Here is a 17635-nt window from a genome sequence, read left to right as displayed (position 1 = left end):
AATTCAATCAACATGAGGGTTGTGGTTTAGACTTTCGTTTTTTTTATTTATTTGGCTTCTTGGAGTTGGGGTGAGTTTTGAGCCTAAAAAGATATGCTGGCAGTCCCTTCAGATAACATGGGTGTGGCTCTTCTGTCATCCTAATCAGCAAACAAAATAGTAGATTGCAGCAAAGGAATATAAATTAAAGTCAGAAAGAGCCTGTTCCTGATTTCTGCCACCCAACTTTCTGTCCTCACTGTGCTCTTCCAGTTCGTCACACAGGTCCCAGCATCTGAACACTGGAAGTCACAGTTTAGAATGTAACAAGCAAATATTGGTTTGATTTCAGAGAGGCCGGAATGAGGGCCTCAGCAGCGGCACGCTCTCTAAATCCTCTTCGTCAGGCATGCAGAGCTGTGGAGAAGAAGAAGGGGAGGAGGGGGCCGATGCTGTGCCACTCCCCCCACCCATGGCTATCCAGCAGCACAGCCTCCTTCAGCCGGACTCGCAGGATGACAAGGTAAAGGGCCAACCCAGGACATCTGTGCCAGGGGCGGGGGCCCTTTCAGTATCCGCTCCACACAGCTCCATTTCAGGAGCTGAGGCAGCCTCGAACTTTCCCAGGTACAGTCAGCCTGCTGGTGCCCAAGAGTATGATAAGCAAATCCATGTAGAATAAGCACTAGGCCAACATATGAGTTTCTAATGCCCATATGAATATATAAATATGTTCAGTGCATTTTAATGATGCTTTAGTAATTGCTACCTTTAATTTTTAAATTTCTTAATGTATTGATAAGAGCCTCTGAGAGAACAATCCAAAGTTCCATGCAATCTGCCTTTTTGCAGCATCAAGGGAATAATAGGCTACTGGGAGGTATTTTTTTCATAGAGGTTTCTGTTTAAAATAAGATTGGGTGGTTGTCCGTTTAGTTTTCCAACATGCCAATCATGTTCATAAGATCATTGTAGTAGAGTGTGGGCATGGTTATCAAAGAGTGGGAATCAGCTGAGAGCCGTGAGTCTTCTCTTTGGAGCCCCCTGCACATTTAGTGACTAGGCATGTAAATCGTTTTATCCCTGAGTTCTTTCTTAATCTTGTTTTGTCCATCCCAGTTGTAGAACCCTAAAAATAAAATGTCAAAAAGAAAACCTGATAAGTCTAGCTTGCTCATCCTCTCCAGACTGCTAAACCCAGTGTGCCCCTTGCAGTTATCAGGTTTTGAAAATCATGCTGTAAAGCCATTCCCTTGTTTTAATTTTAGCAATTTGCTAGGTTTTAATTTTGACAGTTTCTGAGTAAAAAAATGTGTTGTCAACATTTTATGCCTCCCATTCTTTCCCTCTCTTCTTCCTTACCTTTGTTGTCAGTATTGGCACAGTTGCTTGCTGGATCATCCTGTATTTGATGACCTAGGATCTAACACAGCCCATGATTGACAGTTGTGAGGCTGCATCCAATCACGTAGTCTTAACCCAAGGCAGACATTTCCACAGCCCATTCTTGAAGGACTTTACGCCCTCCTCCTTTTTTAGCACACAGTCCCTGCCAGGCACAATAAAAATGCCACAGGTCTGGAGCAGTAGTTGTGAACTGCAGATCTGAACCTGGGCTGGGTCCCTGGAGTTTTACATATAGGCCCTGAGCTGTGCAGCAGAGGAAGGGGAGGAGGGCCTGAGGTGAGAGAGGCCTCAGCCCCTGCACGTTCAGTGGCTAGCCTGGAAATGGGACTGTGGGACAGTTTTCTCACAGTGCCTAAGCTGCTTTTTAACACTCTAAACTATACCTTTTTTAAAAAGTAGAAAACTAAAATTTCTTGAATTTGGGTGGTTATCCAAACAATGAGGGACCAGACTTTGTTGATTTATTCACCAACTAAGGGAGCGGTTTTTTTCTGTGTAAAGAGCCAATTGCACTATATTCTCATTGGCTAGAATCATTTATTGGCTCCTGTGTTACCTCATTGGGTATTATCAGTAGCAGTTTTCATTTACAGAAATCTGTAGTGATGTTCCCAGTTTATTATCTTGTGACTAATTTTTTGTTTTGTTCTGTTTTCTCTTTTTGTGAACTTTCACGGCAGCATTATGTTGATTTGTGTTCTGTGTCTGTTTTGGCTCAGTTTCCTTACCTTTCCATTTGAATTTTTTCTTTGTTTTCTTCACCCCATATTCCAAATTTCATTAGACCAAACCAACATTTGTTTTGTAAAGTGTATATTTTGATCCACATATGTAACAGCCTCTTGTAAACGTATAAATCTGTATCTGTCTACCGTGAGAAATGCATCGCTAGGACAGCTAGCCATGTGTCGCATGCATCTCTGCTGTCCTTAATATGAAGCAAGGTTCATATTACTTATGCCCCTCTTCTAGTTCCCAGCTAATCAACGGTGCAAGTAATCTGCAAACACAGCGTGTTTGCCAATTACTGAGACTCGAACTTAGTAGCCCCTCCCTCAGATTTCCTTACTGTCGACCCTGTTACACCCTCGATTCTAGCCATAAGTGGCATCTGATAGCTTGTGAGGCCTCAGCTCTCCTGTACTCTGCACTAATCATTGGGGATATGGATGGCACAGAAAATGGTGAGCTTGTCCCCCTCTCTTCCCTGTCTGGTCACCGTACCCTGGCTCCTCTTTTCTTGTTTTTGTTTTATTTTTCTCAGTCCCTAAACATAGTAAAGCCATTGTTGGTATTCCTGAGTAGACCTTAAGCCTCTCACTTCTCCATTGGCCAGATTCTGTTTCCTTCTCCTTATCCCAGAGCTCAGCCAGCAGTGTGGACATTACAGCTAGGGTACTCCCATGCCCAGTCACCTTTCTGAAAAGCATTATGATGTTACATGACTGCAGATTAAAAACAGACATTGTCTGCTTTCAACATGTATCCCAGACAGGTTTTATTTAATGTCTCATGTCAGAATATTGTAAATTTTAAAGGATAACTCTAAATAAATGCAAACAAAGACAAACTTGTGGTCTTTTTGTCTGGAATTACTTTTAATAGAGAGATGGAGCTTGCAGGGGAATTCACCATCTGTCCAGTTACTAATGTGAGACTACCCCTCCCCCTTTTCTTTTTCTTAACTTCTATAGGCCTCTTCTCGGTTACTAGTCCGCCCCACCAGCTCCGAAACTCCAAGCGCAGCCGAACTTGTCAGTGCAATCGAGGAACTCGTGAAGAGCAAGATGGTAAGGCTTCCAGGAAAGTCAGATTTGGAAGCTGCTTTCAGTGCTATGTGCAGATGGGTTTACCTTCACCCAGGTATTGCTCTGCTCTGCAGAATACGTCTGTGCCCCAAGACCACCCTCACTTCTGACCGAAAGCAAGTTTAGAGGTTCCCACAGCCACCCTCATGTTCACCCGTATCTTTGAATGACTCACAGAACTCCAGAAAGCCAGTATTTCCACAGATGCAGTTTAACGTGTGAAAGAACACAGAATAAAATCAGCCCACAGGTGACCATGTAGTCCAGGAGAGTGTCGGGTCCAAGCATCCTGGGAGGTTCTGTGGCAGAACTGAGTTCTCCAGCAGCCATGCAAGGTGATGCACAGTGTTGCCAGCTGCAGCTTTTCCCCTGAGCCTCAAGTGTTCATGCTTTCTCACTGGGCTCAGTCACATACACATGGTCAACTGCTCAAATGGCTGGCCTTAGCTTCCTGCCTTTCCAGAGTCTGAGACACCATGTGATCCAGAATCCCCACCAAAAGTCATGTTGTTAGCACAGACTGTCGGCCTTGACCCAAGCCCCGCTCCCCAGCAGAGCCCTTCTTATCAGCTCAGCACCTCCTTAGGGGCAAGGCTAATCCCTCACTGCTCACACCTTCACCGCAGTGGTAGCAAGAGTGGACAGCTCTGTCCTGTCTGAAGATGCACCCAGAGTCAGTGGCACCCTAGATTTGTTCACAGCTTTCTTTGGCAGGCACCGATATTCTTTTGGGGAGTTTCAATCCCTAAGAGAAAAGTATTTACAGTATTCCTTAAGGGATTTATTAGTGATCTCTGTGTTTTCAGTTGATCCCTCTAAATTCATTTGCTAAAAACCCCAAATTAAATTGATTCTTTGAAATTAGACCAGGCACATGTTGCTTCTGATTCAAATTCATTAGTTTCTCTTTCTTTAATTTCTTAATGATGAAATGGGAAAGTTACCAGTGATAACAACTTTTTTACATCAGTGTATTCTACTATCCCTGTCAAGATTTTTAACATCTTCTGAAAGCCATCCCTCCCAAAGTTGAAAATCTTCAACCTCTCCCACAAGTTCATTCTCCAGAGGTGACCACTATGCAGTTTGACTTGTTTCCTTCTAGATATTTTTCTTGTGGGTACGTGCAAATACCTCTTCCCTTTGATAACTGTATACTATTCCATTTCATGAATGCCATGGTGGTAATACCACTGAAGGCTTACTCAAAACCAGTTACTATTCTAAGTGCAAGTACATATTAATTTGTACAATCTTCACAACAACCCTATGAGATAAGCATGCACTACTATTATCCCATTTTACAGGTGAGGAAACTGAGGCATTCAGAATGCTTGAAACTTTTATCAACTACAAGGGTCAGAGATATAATCACTATAATTTACTTAAACAAATTCCTAATATGTGTTTGTCTCCATTTTTTCCCTACTATGAACATCCACATTCGTCACTACACTACAAACATCCTTGTCATGTATGATTATATCTGTAGGCTAAATTTCCATTATCAGAATTGCTAGATCAAAGAGAGTACCTCTTCAGTTTAGCAAGTTAACTTCCTGCATTTGGGTGTTAACTATGTACCAGATATGTCATTACCATTTCTTCTCCCACCCCTAAACAGCCTCTAATGAAATTGGCTTGACATGGTCAGATGGGAATTATATATAAGACACATTTTAAACCCCTGCCATCACAGTGAGAAACACACAGTAAGCTTTGAAATTAGACAGGAAATTGGTAGGACTTGGGAGATAACTCAAGAATTTGGACTCCAGTGGTGAGGAATTTAGAATCATGCCAATATAAATTGAATTACCACCACCTACTTGCTTTAGAGACAATTTGATTAATGGTCTAAATGAAGGGTGCTTAAATTATATCCAGTGAATCTTCAGGCATCCTTAACATTTTTTAAAAGGCCATTTATATCCATCAATTATATAACCATTAGAATCATTCTTTTCTAATAATAGAAAAGGTTTCTCAGGGAATGCTGTAAGGCAGCACTTGCCTGCCTGCTAGTCATTATTCTGCAAGTGTAATTCCATGTGCAGTGCTGTGTTTCATTGTAATTCATTTGGGTGGACCTCCAAATGGAGAGATGGTCCATGATTAGTTCTTTTGACTTCCTTTTGTGTTCTCTGTTTTCATTTCTGAGGAACTCAACATTTTCTGTTTACTCAGATGAAACAGTTGTTTCTTCTCACTTATGTCCCCTCTTAACAGGCATAAAGCTATTGGCATAGTGAAGAGGGCATAGGTTTTGGAGGCAGATGGACTTGGGTTCAAAGTTTCCTTCTAAGAGTTGGGTTCCACCAGGCAAGTGCCTCAGCCTCTCTGAGCCTGTATCTTTCCCCTGTAAATTGGGGAGGGGTCATCAACAGGGGGGTGCTGTTTGCTAAGCTTCTCACAGTGTTCCACAGGGTATGTATGGATGCCTTCCCTTCTTTATTATGTCATGAAATCTAGATTCTTCCCTCTTTTCTGGTTCAAAGGAAACAGTTCTTCAAGGATTGCCAGTCACTGATCCCCTGATGCCAAATGGGAGCTACTTATTGTCAATAAAAATTCTGGTCAATCATTTTAATATCCTTCAAACTTGTCCTGCACCCTGTGACTCTGCAGATTCTTGGCCATCATGTCTGTCATTGTGTGGGTGATCTCTAAGGCTGTATCACCTCATGATTGTATTTGAACACTGAATTATTTGTCCATCAAAAGCTATATATTAATTTATTAGATTGCAGAGACGATATTCAACTGTTATATAATATGATGTCCAAGAAATGAACCTTCCTAAACCTAAAACCTGAAAGGTCTATATGAAAAATAAAAAAGCCACTCTAAAAAAAATGTTCCTTGTGTCCTGAGACCTACTCACTTAAACTGGAATGCAACTTAAATAATTGCAGAATAAGAACTAGCCAGCTGACCAAGGATTGCCCCATAGCACTTCTGGGAAAATAAATTACTTTAACTGTTCATCTGTAGCCTATTGTCAGAGTGACTATTTTAATTAACTATGTGGTTTTCTTCTCTACACTGGTCAAAATATAAAGGAAGACAGAAGAATGAAAATAAGTCAAATAACATCTAAAACTCAGGATGTTAGATGAACAATAAAGCAAAGGAAATCAGATGAATTCATAGAGATAAAAGCAGAAAATAATGAATCAGAAAACAGTAGAATTATATATAAAACCAAAATGTTTTTAAGTAAACAGACATATAATAACCTTCTTTTAAAAATAGAAAGCAGGGTTGGGGTTGTAGCTCTGTGGTAGAACGCTTGCCTCGCACATGTGAGGCCCTGGATTCGATCCTCAGCACCACATAAAAATAAGATAGTGTGTCCATCTACAATTTAAAAAAAAATTTAAGTAGAAAGCACAAATGTACAAAATTAAGAGGTTATAAGGGAAGAATAAACTCAGGAAACTCAAATAATCAGAAAGATGTAACTTTATTCAAGTCTTTGAAAGTAAACTTGAAATGAAACCTTAGATGAAATGGTAGTTTCCTAAGAAAATATTTTATCAAAACTGCAGTGGTGTATTACTGTAATCCCAGCAGCTCAGGAGGCTAAAGTAGGAGGATCACAAGTTCAAAGCCAGCCTCAGCAATTTAGCAAGGCTCTGAGTAATTCAGTGATACCCTGTCTCTAAAATTTAAAAAAGAGCTGGGGATGTGGCTTGGTGGTTAAGTGCCCCTGGGTTCAATCCCCAGAACCAAAAAAAAAAAAAAAAAACCTAATTTCAGAAAAGCTTGAATGTCTATGCAGACATATCTCTGTATAAGAAACAGAGAAAGTTGACAAGGGCCCACCCACAAAACCAAGAGGATTCCACAAACACTTCATTCAAAAACCAAAAAAAAAAAGTCCCATGTTGCAGATACGAGACAGCGTTGTGCTGATAGTAACTTGTCACACATTTGTGTAAGAGGCACACGGGCGGCACGGAAGCAGTGACCATCACAGATGTGACAAGAACATATAACCAAACCTACTTTCTCCACAGGTCCTTGAGACCTGTTGTGTCAGTCCCGACAGTTGTTCCAGGTTATAAAGACAGGTCCCCACGGACACCAGTGAAGTCCACGACTACATCTGTGCTCTCTCAGAACATCTGCCTTTCTCTTCTTTTTTCTTTCTCACTATTCACGTGAACAGAATTCAACCTAATGAGCTTCAGCTGTCTAGTCAGAACACAGAACAGGAGGTCCTCCCCTTGGTCCCCAGACTTAGGCCTTCTGTCAAAGACCAAGTTGATCTGATGAGCATGAAGCAAGCTCTGGTACTTACAGCACAATGTTTGCTGCCAATAAAGGTCAACAGCTGTTTATTTAAAAGAACATAATTTTTGGATCAAATTCTTGTTTTTTATTATTAACTAACTTAGTACTCTATTTTTCATATATAAGAGTAGTAGTTGTGTGTGTTTGTCGTCGTTGTTGTTTTTTACAGCTCTATAGATGCGTTTAACAAAATTGCATGTATAGACTTTGTGTCCTAAAAACTCTGCTCACCAACCAAGTCATATTCAGTCTGTTACTGTTAAGGGAAGAAAATAGACAAGTATTAGCAATTTTAGTTTACTGATATCAAAATCAGCTATTAAATGAAGTTTTATGTTCTTTGACTTTTGCTGTTTGTCCGGAGATAAGTTAATCACATTTTTCTAGTTAAATCATTTCAATATATCTATCTGACTGGGTTTTTTGGAAAATTTAAGAGAACTATAATCCCTATGAGCTTTGAGAATCAGGTAAAGAAATGGAATTAACATGTACCATCGATTGCTAAGTAAGCATTGTCACGTTAATCCAGGGACAGATGTCTTCAGAATTCAATTCATAGATTTATTGAACACCTGCAAAGCTCTGTGTGAGGTTTTGCAAAGAGTATAAAACAATGAAAACAATCACCAGCAGTGACTATAAACCAATAGGGGAATATGTTAGCAGCTTTCCATTACTGTAATAAAATACCTGAGATAAGTTTAAAAAAGATGAAAAGTTTATGGCAGGAACACGTGGAGGAATGCTGTTCATCTCACGGCTGTGAGAAAAAAAGAGAAGGAGGTAAGAAGAGACAGTTCTTTAAAGGGCATGCCCCCAGTGGTCTGTGACCTGCCACCAGACCACACCTCTTAAAGTCTCTACTGCCTCTCAGTAACACTATGGACTATGGGGGAGCGGGGGGGGTCTTTGAGGGAGGTCTCCCTGCCAGACCGAAGCAAGGAGAGTGTTTTGGAGAAGTGACTTGAGTACTGCTTCTTGGAGAAGGGATAGGAAGGATTACTCATTGACTTTGTCTGAGTTGCCTGTATGCAATGAAATACGAGTAAGGCTGCATGAATACTCAAGAAACAAGCCAAGTTTGTTTAAGCCGGAGATTGCTGACGTTGCTCCAAGCCTACCAACAGTGTGCATGGGCACAGCATCTAGGGGCCAAACTGACATCTTCACACCCATCTGAAAGGCCTGTGCTTTCAATTGGCAGAAATATAGCCAAAAAAAAAATGGCAAAATCTGAAATAAGTAATACATCCAGGAAGAAGCATAGTACTTCGGTGTATGAAAGTCTGTACTTTCTCATTATTTGTTAACAAAGAATAAAATGTATAACTTCATTATTCTTTTCACTCTAACTTGCCTTTCTTGTCCAGCTCCTCTGATTGAATTCTTTTATTAATAGTATAGCTTTATTTGATATTAAATAATGAGTAATTTCATAAAAATATACATTTTTATGGTTTTACAAAAACACATCTTCTGTATTTAAGATTTTCTTACCCTAATTTCAGCCTGTCATGGACTGTAGGCACTAACGGTTGTTGGTTGTCTACATTTCTTCCAGGCACTGGAGGATCGTCCTAGCTCCCTCCTCGTTGATCAGGGAGACAGCAGCAGCCCCTCCTTCAACCCATCTGACAATTCCCTTCTCTCTTCCTCCTCGCCCATTGATGAGATGGAAGAAAGGAAATCCAGCTCTTTAAAGAGAAGGCAGTAAGACAGAAATGTTTTCATTCTCATTATTTTCCAAGTTCCCTCCTGACTTTGTTTTGGTGTCACCTTCAAAAATGAGACTGGAATTGGTCTCTACATTAGCAAAAAGGAGTTTTGGGGTCTCTTGTTGAGTACTGTACAGTTATATGTGTGAGAGAGAGAAGCACTCAGAGCCTCAGGGGTGCAGTAAGCCAGATTTTTGTTTTCTACTTGTTTGTTTGTCTATTAAACATTATAAGTAAAAAATGATGCAAGACAAGAACATCTTCTGTCACTCGTGGCCTGAAATTCCTCTGCCTTCTCTTGTATAGTAGTTGTGAAAGAAGAAAGCAACATAAAATTAGAACTAGTCCCAAAAGCTTGAATATTTTTCACAAATAATGTGGTGGCACTGTTTCTCAGTTCCAGCAAAGCCGCTTATGGTGAAAATATTTACTGAAAAATATTACAAGAGGTTTAAACTTGCCCTTGGAAAAAAAGAACTAGGCTGCATGAGGGCAGAGACTTGGTTTACTTGGTAGCCTTGAATAGCATAGGGCACACAGAAGGTGGCAGGTGTGTGTTAGTTGAATTAATGAATGAATGAGCAAATTAACAGACAAGTAAACAATGAGCAAACACATGAATCCTTTCAGGCCACTTGAGATTGTTTGCTATACTTATCAAGTGGTTGGCCTCTATCACCTGAGTGCTCCTACTTACTGAAATTTTCAAATACTAATACTGCCAAATGATGTATTCAGACCCAAGACTTTAAACATTTGAGTTAAATTTTTTTTCCTCATGTCCATTGAAGCTTAAAACAACCTTTTAAAGAAAGATTCCCTTAATGTCATACCTTTAAAACAAAGTTGTATCTAAACTTCTCTTTTTTGTTCTATATATGCAGTCAGAATCCAGTAGGGTGCATTTACCCTGATTGCCCCCATTCACATGTGTCTGAGTGTCTTTTGACCTTCAGAGCTCTTATAGGTCACTCACCTGAACGTATAAGTGATTTAGGACGCTTAAGAATTTAAGACCTAGTTGTGTAAATCTGATATATTACCATATAATTCTGACAAAAGCAAAAGTGTAGACAAATTCATTTAGAAAACAAAACATTTTTATTGTAAATCCCATTTTTCTCACTATTTTTCTAGCTACGTCTTGCAAGAATTAGTGGAGACAGAGCGTGACTATGTACGAGACCTTGGCTACGTGGTTGAAGTATGTACTTTCAAATATTTAGCAACCTGTATCAATCCCAAGAGCTGTTCAGAGAAGTATCACTTGAGACAGTTTAATAATTTTATCTTCTCAAAAGCTTTGAAAACATTTTTCACACAAACAGGAGCCAACAGATTTTACCAAGAGTTAAAATTTAGCCAGTTATCTTTACAAGCAAATCTATATTCAGTGTAATGATTGCCCAAGAAAATCAAATTTGGTCCCAGTACACATACAACTGAATCTATATTCAATTGAAAAGCCTTTTTTTTTTTTTTTTTTTTGCTTAGTACATCTTAGTGTGTTTTTCTGGTGTTTTGGGGAGTGGGAGGTACTAGGGATTGAACTTTAGGACACTGGACTACTAAGCCACATTCCCAGCCCTATTTTTTATTTGATTTAGAGACAGGGTCTCACTGAGTTGCTTAGTGCCTCACTTTTGCTGAGGCTGGCTTTGAACTTGCATCAGTCTCCAGAGCTGCTGGGATTATGGGCGTGTACCACCACGCCCAGCTGGTATGATTTTTTTTTAAGTAAGTTTTTAAATTACATGCAACCATTTTTGTAGTTACATATGAAAATCTTGAATTTATGGATATCATCACAGAAATGACATTAGTAGTTGAAGAACTTCATATGGCCCAGATACGGATTCAGTTTTACCCAGAATCCATATATGTTCAGAGTTGCCAGTTTCATTGGCCAGAAGGTGCTGAAGACTTAACCATAGCACAACCAAGCTTTTTATACTAGTACGTTAAGGGCATAATCATATTAATAAACTTAATTCATCAAAAAGCTGCTTTTCCAGTAAATAATAGTATCATTTATTTTCAGTATTGCAGTACAAGTTACAGTTTATAGTTAATACACTTTACAGTTAATGGTGTAACAGAAGATTCAACATGCTTGAATTCTCTGCAGTCATTTTTAACTGTGAGGCAAGTAACTTGAATACTGAAGAGGTTCTTGTACAGACTGAATCCCACTTGATTTAAATGGAAGTTTTAAAGCAAGTTTAATAGCATGTTTCATCCACTGTGGTTAAAAAATCAATTTATGAAAAGAATATTGTTTAATTCCTCACAGAGTATATAATCATCCAAAAAATGAAAATCTTTGTTATCAAATATTTGTCTTTGAGATAAATAAGAAAATGTATTTCTAATCAAATATTTAATATCCAATCAGATTGTTTTATGAAATAATTTTATCTTTAAACTATTTCAGTTCCTTAGAAGAATTTTGATCTATGAATGCTAAATAGTTCCAGAAGAGAAAATTACAGCAATGACTGTTAGAGTATATTTCAAATAACAGTTAAGGACACTTTTTATGTACAGTTTTTTGTTTGTTTTAAATTAAGACAATGCGTATTGTCTGACTTGTTCTTTGGAACTATTAATTGATAATCCATTACTTGGTTCAAACATTCCATAAATAATCTCATGCTGCCATCTTCCATTACAGGGCTACATGGCACTTATGAAAGAAGATGGTGTTCCTGATGACATGAAGGGAAAAGACAAGATTGTGTTTGGCAACATCCATCAGATTTATGACTGGCACAGAGAGTATGTAGAGCACATATCATGCTTGACAGTATGCAAAGCATCCACACTTACTCACCTTGTCGGGTCAGCCCAGTGGTGAAGGAGATCACAGATACATCTCATTTTATTACCCAGGTAGCTTCACGGAGGAAGCTGGCACAAAGGACATATTGATGCACCAAGATGTTTTGTAGTCGCATTCATGTGTGGGCAGGAGTCCTATGTTTTTCATGCTGGTCCACACTCTAATTTTAGGTCAGGGAGTAGCCAGAAGCACCTCACAGAGGCCACCTGCAATGGGGCCATGGCCAAGTTACAACCTTAAACCATTTGCTTCACATCCTGTTTCTGTTTCATCTCCACCACCCCATGGGATTTATGAAGACATACTGGGTTGATACTTGAAAAGCATTTAGAACAGCATCTTCTTATAAGTAGAAGTACAGCTATCTTTTAACTAAATACAAATTATTTTTAGAGGCTTTTGAATACATTCATTTGTCCAACTCAGTTTAATGATTGCCCAAGAAAATCAAATTTGGTTCCAGTACACATCTGTCCTAACCAGGAGGAGAGCCACATGGCAGCTGGTGCTACCATAGTGTCCCTTGGCCTGCTGGAGCTTTCCATCACACACCTGTCCCTTCAGGTCACTTTTCTTATAATTTTAAAAATCCTTAAACATCTGGGGATTGCTTAGTGCTAGCCGATGATAATTCTGTGGGACATTCAAGCTGCACTCACCTGGTCAGGCCTCCTGCTGTCCCGTCTTTACATGCCAGAGCTGCATTCACAGACAAGAGCCTTCCTTTCTCTCCAGAGCTGAGGCTGGGGTGTTGTTCTCATTAGGCCTGCACATTCCCACCAGGTGTGTTCTCTTGTACGCAGAAAGCAGACACAGTTGTGCCCTTTAGACTAAAATATTGTACAGATATAAAGAGGGATTGCAGTGGTGTACATCAAGAACGATTTTGTGATTTCTCTTCTTATCCCTCCTAATGGAATATAAAACCTTTGAATCCAGGTGTGGGTGTTCCCTTTTTTTAATATTACCAGTAATATTAAATATTAGCAATATTTAATATTAGTAATATTTAATACTAAAATTAGTAATATTAAAAAATGCCTAATTCATTGTTACTCATAAACAAATGATTGGCCAACTTTAAAAATAACACTCCAATATGTATGTAACTCTAATGTATAAACTATATAGACTTACCAAAAGCCCAGTGAAACCAACTTAAAAGGAATATTCAATATTGTTATTTAGTCTTCTACTCCCAAGGCTAAAACTGTGATGGGGAATGGGGAGGCAACCCATTTGTTCCTGAAATGATCAAAGAACTTTCTTCCAGTGATACTGCCTGCCATAGCATTTACAGAGCTGGGAGGATATTAAAACTGCAAGTGCTACAGAATTCACATTGCCATGCTGGTTTGTAGCTAACAAATACCAAGTATAAATATAAACATGCAAGTGGTAGTTTAGGTGAATATACATATTAAAAGAAGAAATCCTACTAGTATTTTGTACTGATTATATCTAATTTAATCTTAATGAGAGCTAGTATTTATAACCTACTACTTGATTTTGATGGTGTTTGACAAAACTTCAGAAAGCTGACACAGGTAACATAGTATTTTATATCTGTTATCTGATCTGAGCCTCTAAAACTTAATATAGAGTCAATGTAAAATTCACAGGTGTGAAGACCAATTTTCAGAAGTGAAATGAATTTATTGCTTTGAAACATTTATTTTTCACTCAGTATTTAGTCAAAAATCTTAGTGTTTATGTCCTTGAAGAAAGTGAGACAAGAAATGTTCAGACAAGAAAAGGAAGTTTGCCAGTGGAGGAGCGCCTGATTCTGCCTTGTCTTTTACAGCTGCGTCTCTTCTTGCTTTATGTTCCTACAAATATTTTCTGTGTGGTTTATGTTAGTTTAATATAAATTTTGCTCTTATCAACTGCCTATGTCTGAAAAGACTGTTTTGAAAATGTAAACCTTAATCCAAACTTAGAAAGCCAAGGAAATGGCTTTAATATATTCCCTGTTTTCAGCTTTTTTTTAGGAGAGTTAGAGAAGTGCCTCGAAGATCCAGAAAAACTAGGATCACTCTTTGTGAAACACGTAAGTTCAAAGGCATTATTTACATTCCAGTCTGATGTTGTATTTAGCCAACAGATTAAAGAAGAAATCACTCATAGTTTATAAGAATGCATATGTTAAGAATAAAATCAAACTATACAGTGTCGATGAGTGAGTTGTCTGCTTTTCTGGTCCTGCCCCAGCTGGCTGTTTGGCTGATAACAGTACTGGTTGGTCATGGGACAGAGCCAGGCCTAAAGAAGGAAACTTTTGACATGTCTGCAGGTAGACAAGTATTTGGGGAAGATGCATAGAGAACTTAGCAGAGTAGCTAATATATCGAAAATAGGAAAATTAACATTGAGGTTTTATTTGAGGAAAGATCACTATATTTTTTTAAAAAGTTAATGACAAGCATTTATGCATTTTTGCAAATATCTTTACTGTCAGGCTTAACAGAAGTAGATTTTCATGTCTGCTTCTGCATTCAACCTATTGCTGTATGTTTTATGGTTAAAGTATATGAAAAGAATCCACACTCACACAGGTGTTAATCAGAAACAGGTGAGTATCTTAATAGCCTCTGCAGGTAATTTTCTGAGGTACTACACCAAAATATGACTAGTGATCATTTCTTAATGGTTAGTTGCAGCATGTAATATAAAAACCTGCTGGTGAACTTTTCCCTGGAAGTTACATTAAATCTGTTGGACTTTCTTGCACTTCAGGGCTCTTATCCTAGGCTAGGTCTTGTGACATCCTGCCTCAGGCATTAGGAGACTGACTTGGGCAAACCTTTCAGGTGTTAATCATTTTATCCCCAAAATCACATTTTTAACATTGCTACCTGTGTTTTAGAAGTCTTTTAAGTATTATCAAGTTTTTTGTGGTAGACATGTTTCCAAAATTCTAATTTTTTGCTTTAAGCTGGAATTTCTTTATTCACACACACTGCCAGTTTTTCACCTTGAAATGACAGGCTTATTTTATCCATGTTCAATAAAATGTCTACTAGATATCGAAGCTTAAAGAATTGTAGCTTATGTCCAACACTCTTTCAAGTAAAATTGGTGGCCTATAAAAAAAAGCAGTTGGTTCAAAGTACACGTATAAAGGCATGAATTGGTGTGAACATACTTTTATACGTGAAAAATTGTGCTCTATACGTGTAATAAGAATTGTAATGCATTCCACTGCTCTATATGCGTAATAAGATGTGAAAAATTGTGCTCTATGCGTGTAATAAGAATTGTAATGCATTCCACTGCTGTCGTGTATTTAAAAAAAATAAAATAAATAAAAGATTTTTTTTTAAAAAAAAAGGCAGTTGGTTCAGCCTGCAACTCGACCCCCTCAGGTGATTTCCCTCAAAGCAGTTATATAAGCAGAAGCACTATGCAGACTTCTGTCTTGTCACAAGAATGTTAAAAACTTGTATACTCCTGGTGGAGTTTTAATAAAATGAGTAACTTCTTATTCATCCAGGATATTCTGAAGATAAGCTATCTATTTTTTTGCTGTAAATTTGTAGCAGTAAGGAACACTTGCCAATGCCAATGTTGGTTCTGCATATCAATGCAGATGTCAACATGGTGACAAAGGCAAAGGACATTTTAATGCTGTTTTGAAAAGAATCTTGACCTGATGGAACTACTGAAAGCCTCAGGGACCGCCGGGGCTGCACACCACACTCTGAGGGTCGCTGCAGTAAGGGAGGCTCACTGTCCACATTTTTTCCTGTCTTTTGGACTTGAGATTAAAGAGACTTTTCTAGCTGTGTGCAGAAACTTTTCTAGCTGTGTCCCAGCCACTCCAGACTGAGGCAGGAGGATGGCAAGTTGGAGGACAGTCTGGGCAACTTTTCTCAAGACCTTGTCTCCATATGAAATTCTTAAAAATGGGTAGGGATGTAGTTCAGTGGTAGAGCACTTTAGAGTGTGTGAAGCCTTAGGTTCAACCCCCAGTATTACCCAAAATAAGGAGCTTTTTCTTGTCTGCTAGGAATAGCTAGGCTTAACAGGACTATTGGCAGGACTTGGAGGGATGGGAACAATTCTTAGTTCAATATTAAGAAGTATGTTCTTTTACTGGCAGTGGTGTTTACTGATACTGTAAAGGATGTGGTCTGTGTGGGGGAACAATCATGAAGGTCTGTTTTCAGAGCCACCAACAGAACACTAGCCCGTGTCATGAGTCTGGAATGTGCTCCTGAGCTGGGCTGGGGATGTAGCTCAAGCGATAGCGCACTCGCCTGGCATGCATGCGGCCCAGGTTCCATCCTCACACCACATAAAAACAAAGATGTTGTGTCCGTGGAATGTGCTCCTGAGAGCCTCAGCCATGCAGCTTTGTTTTAAGAAGTTTCCTTTATGAATGTGCTGAAATATGCATGTGTTCTTATATTCTGATTGAGTTTCCAGTTGTTATTGTTTTAACCCATCTGTTTGCCTTTTTCATTCCTAGGAGAGAAGGTTGCACATGTACATAGTTTATTGTCAAAATAAACCAAAGTCTGAGCACATTGTCTCAGAATACATTGATACCTTTTTTGAGGTAAGAACCAAGATAGGAACAGAAACTATTTCTGAATTTTTTGTTACATTTTGAATTCTAAAAATTTAAGTATCATTGGTTTCACAGGAAACAAAGCAATCTTCAGAAAACTGGCCTGAGCAATAAGAATTCTGAAGCTACATTTCTATCCTCTACATCAGAGGAATGAGTATGAATTCAAGTCTATGGTCATGTCCCCTGGCATTCAGGGGATATCATCTTTAAAAATAAGTGTTTTTATTGGCATAAACTTAAAGCTCATTACAAATTCTGAATAATTCATGAGCAAAACTTTTGCCTAAAAATTTAAAAACAACAAATACATTTGTATGAACAAAAGAAAGCCATTGAAAACGGTCTTTTAACAAATGTAAAAAACTTCTTTGAAAAACTGCTCACAAAGGTTAAAGTGTAAAACTCAGAAATCCTTAGAAATGGCTATTTTTCTTACTGTTTTTATCAGCAGTATTGTTATCAGCCCTTTTGACAATTACAAGGGATGAAAAAATGCTTTTTAATGAACAACACTTAAGACAGTTTATTCTCATTTAAATCTACAGGACTTAAAGCAGCGCCTTGGCCACAGACTGCAGCTCACAGATTTATTAATCAAACCTGTGCAGAGAATTATGAAGTACCAGCTGTTGCTGAAGGTGAGGGGCTACAGGGAATAAGCCCTGGGCTGGGGAGTAAGACTGGTGAAAGAACAAGTCTCCATGGGGCGGGGAAGTCCGGGATTGGCGGGTGAGGAAAGTGGTTTGTTTCTGTAAGAAATACGAAGCTACCTCATTACCTCTAATTTTAAATATTTCAAAGTAAAATTTTGAAACTTTAATAAGACACGTTACACTGCCATCTCAGTTTTTCATTTACCTCAATTTCTGAATCAAATGTCAGTAAACACAAGCTTGTTTCCTTGGAAGGATAATGATTTTTCTTCAGCTCTGTCGACTTTGAATGTTTCTTAGTCATCTTAGAGCCTTGGATGAACTTACATTTTTATTCCCCATGTATCCCACTC

At 38.6% G+C, this 17635-nt stretch overlaps 1 protein-coding gene across 3 annotated transcripts in view; it reads left to right on the top strand.

Annotated features, from left to right (window-relative positions):
- TRIO (trio Rho guanine nucleotide exchange factor) overlaps positions 1-17635 on the top strand; it is a 342164-nt gene that overhangs the window by 300355 nt on the left and 24174 nt on the right. For all 3 annotated transcript variants that reach the window (XM_081288471.1, XM_081288470.1, XM_081288472.1), the window contains exons 36-43: positions 332-502; positions 3081-3176; positions 9058-9206; positions 10349-10415; positions 11886-11989; positions 14034-14103; positions 16525-16614; positions 17175-17267. In XM_081288471.1, the coding sequence (XP_081144597.1) occupies positions 332-502; positions 3081-3176; positions 9058-9206; positions 10349-10415; positions 11886-11989; positions 14034-14103; positions 16525-16614; positions 17175-17267 (840 nt within the window). The remainder of the gene's footprint in view (positions 1-331; positions 503-3080; positions 3177-9057; positions 9207-10348; positions 10416-11885; positions 11990-14033; positions 14104-16524; positions 16615-17174; positions 17268-17635) is intronic.

This window comes from Spermophilus citellus (assembly GCF_964194105.1).
Source record: "Spermophilus citellus genome assembly, chromosome: 1".
Classification (NCBI taxonomy): domain Eukaryota; kingdom Metazoa; phylum Chordata; class Mammalia; order Rodentia; family Sciuridae; genus Spermophilus; species Spermophilus citellus.
This window is presented reverse-complemented; position numbering and strand designations above follow the sequence as displayed.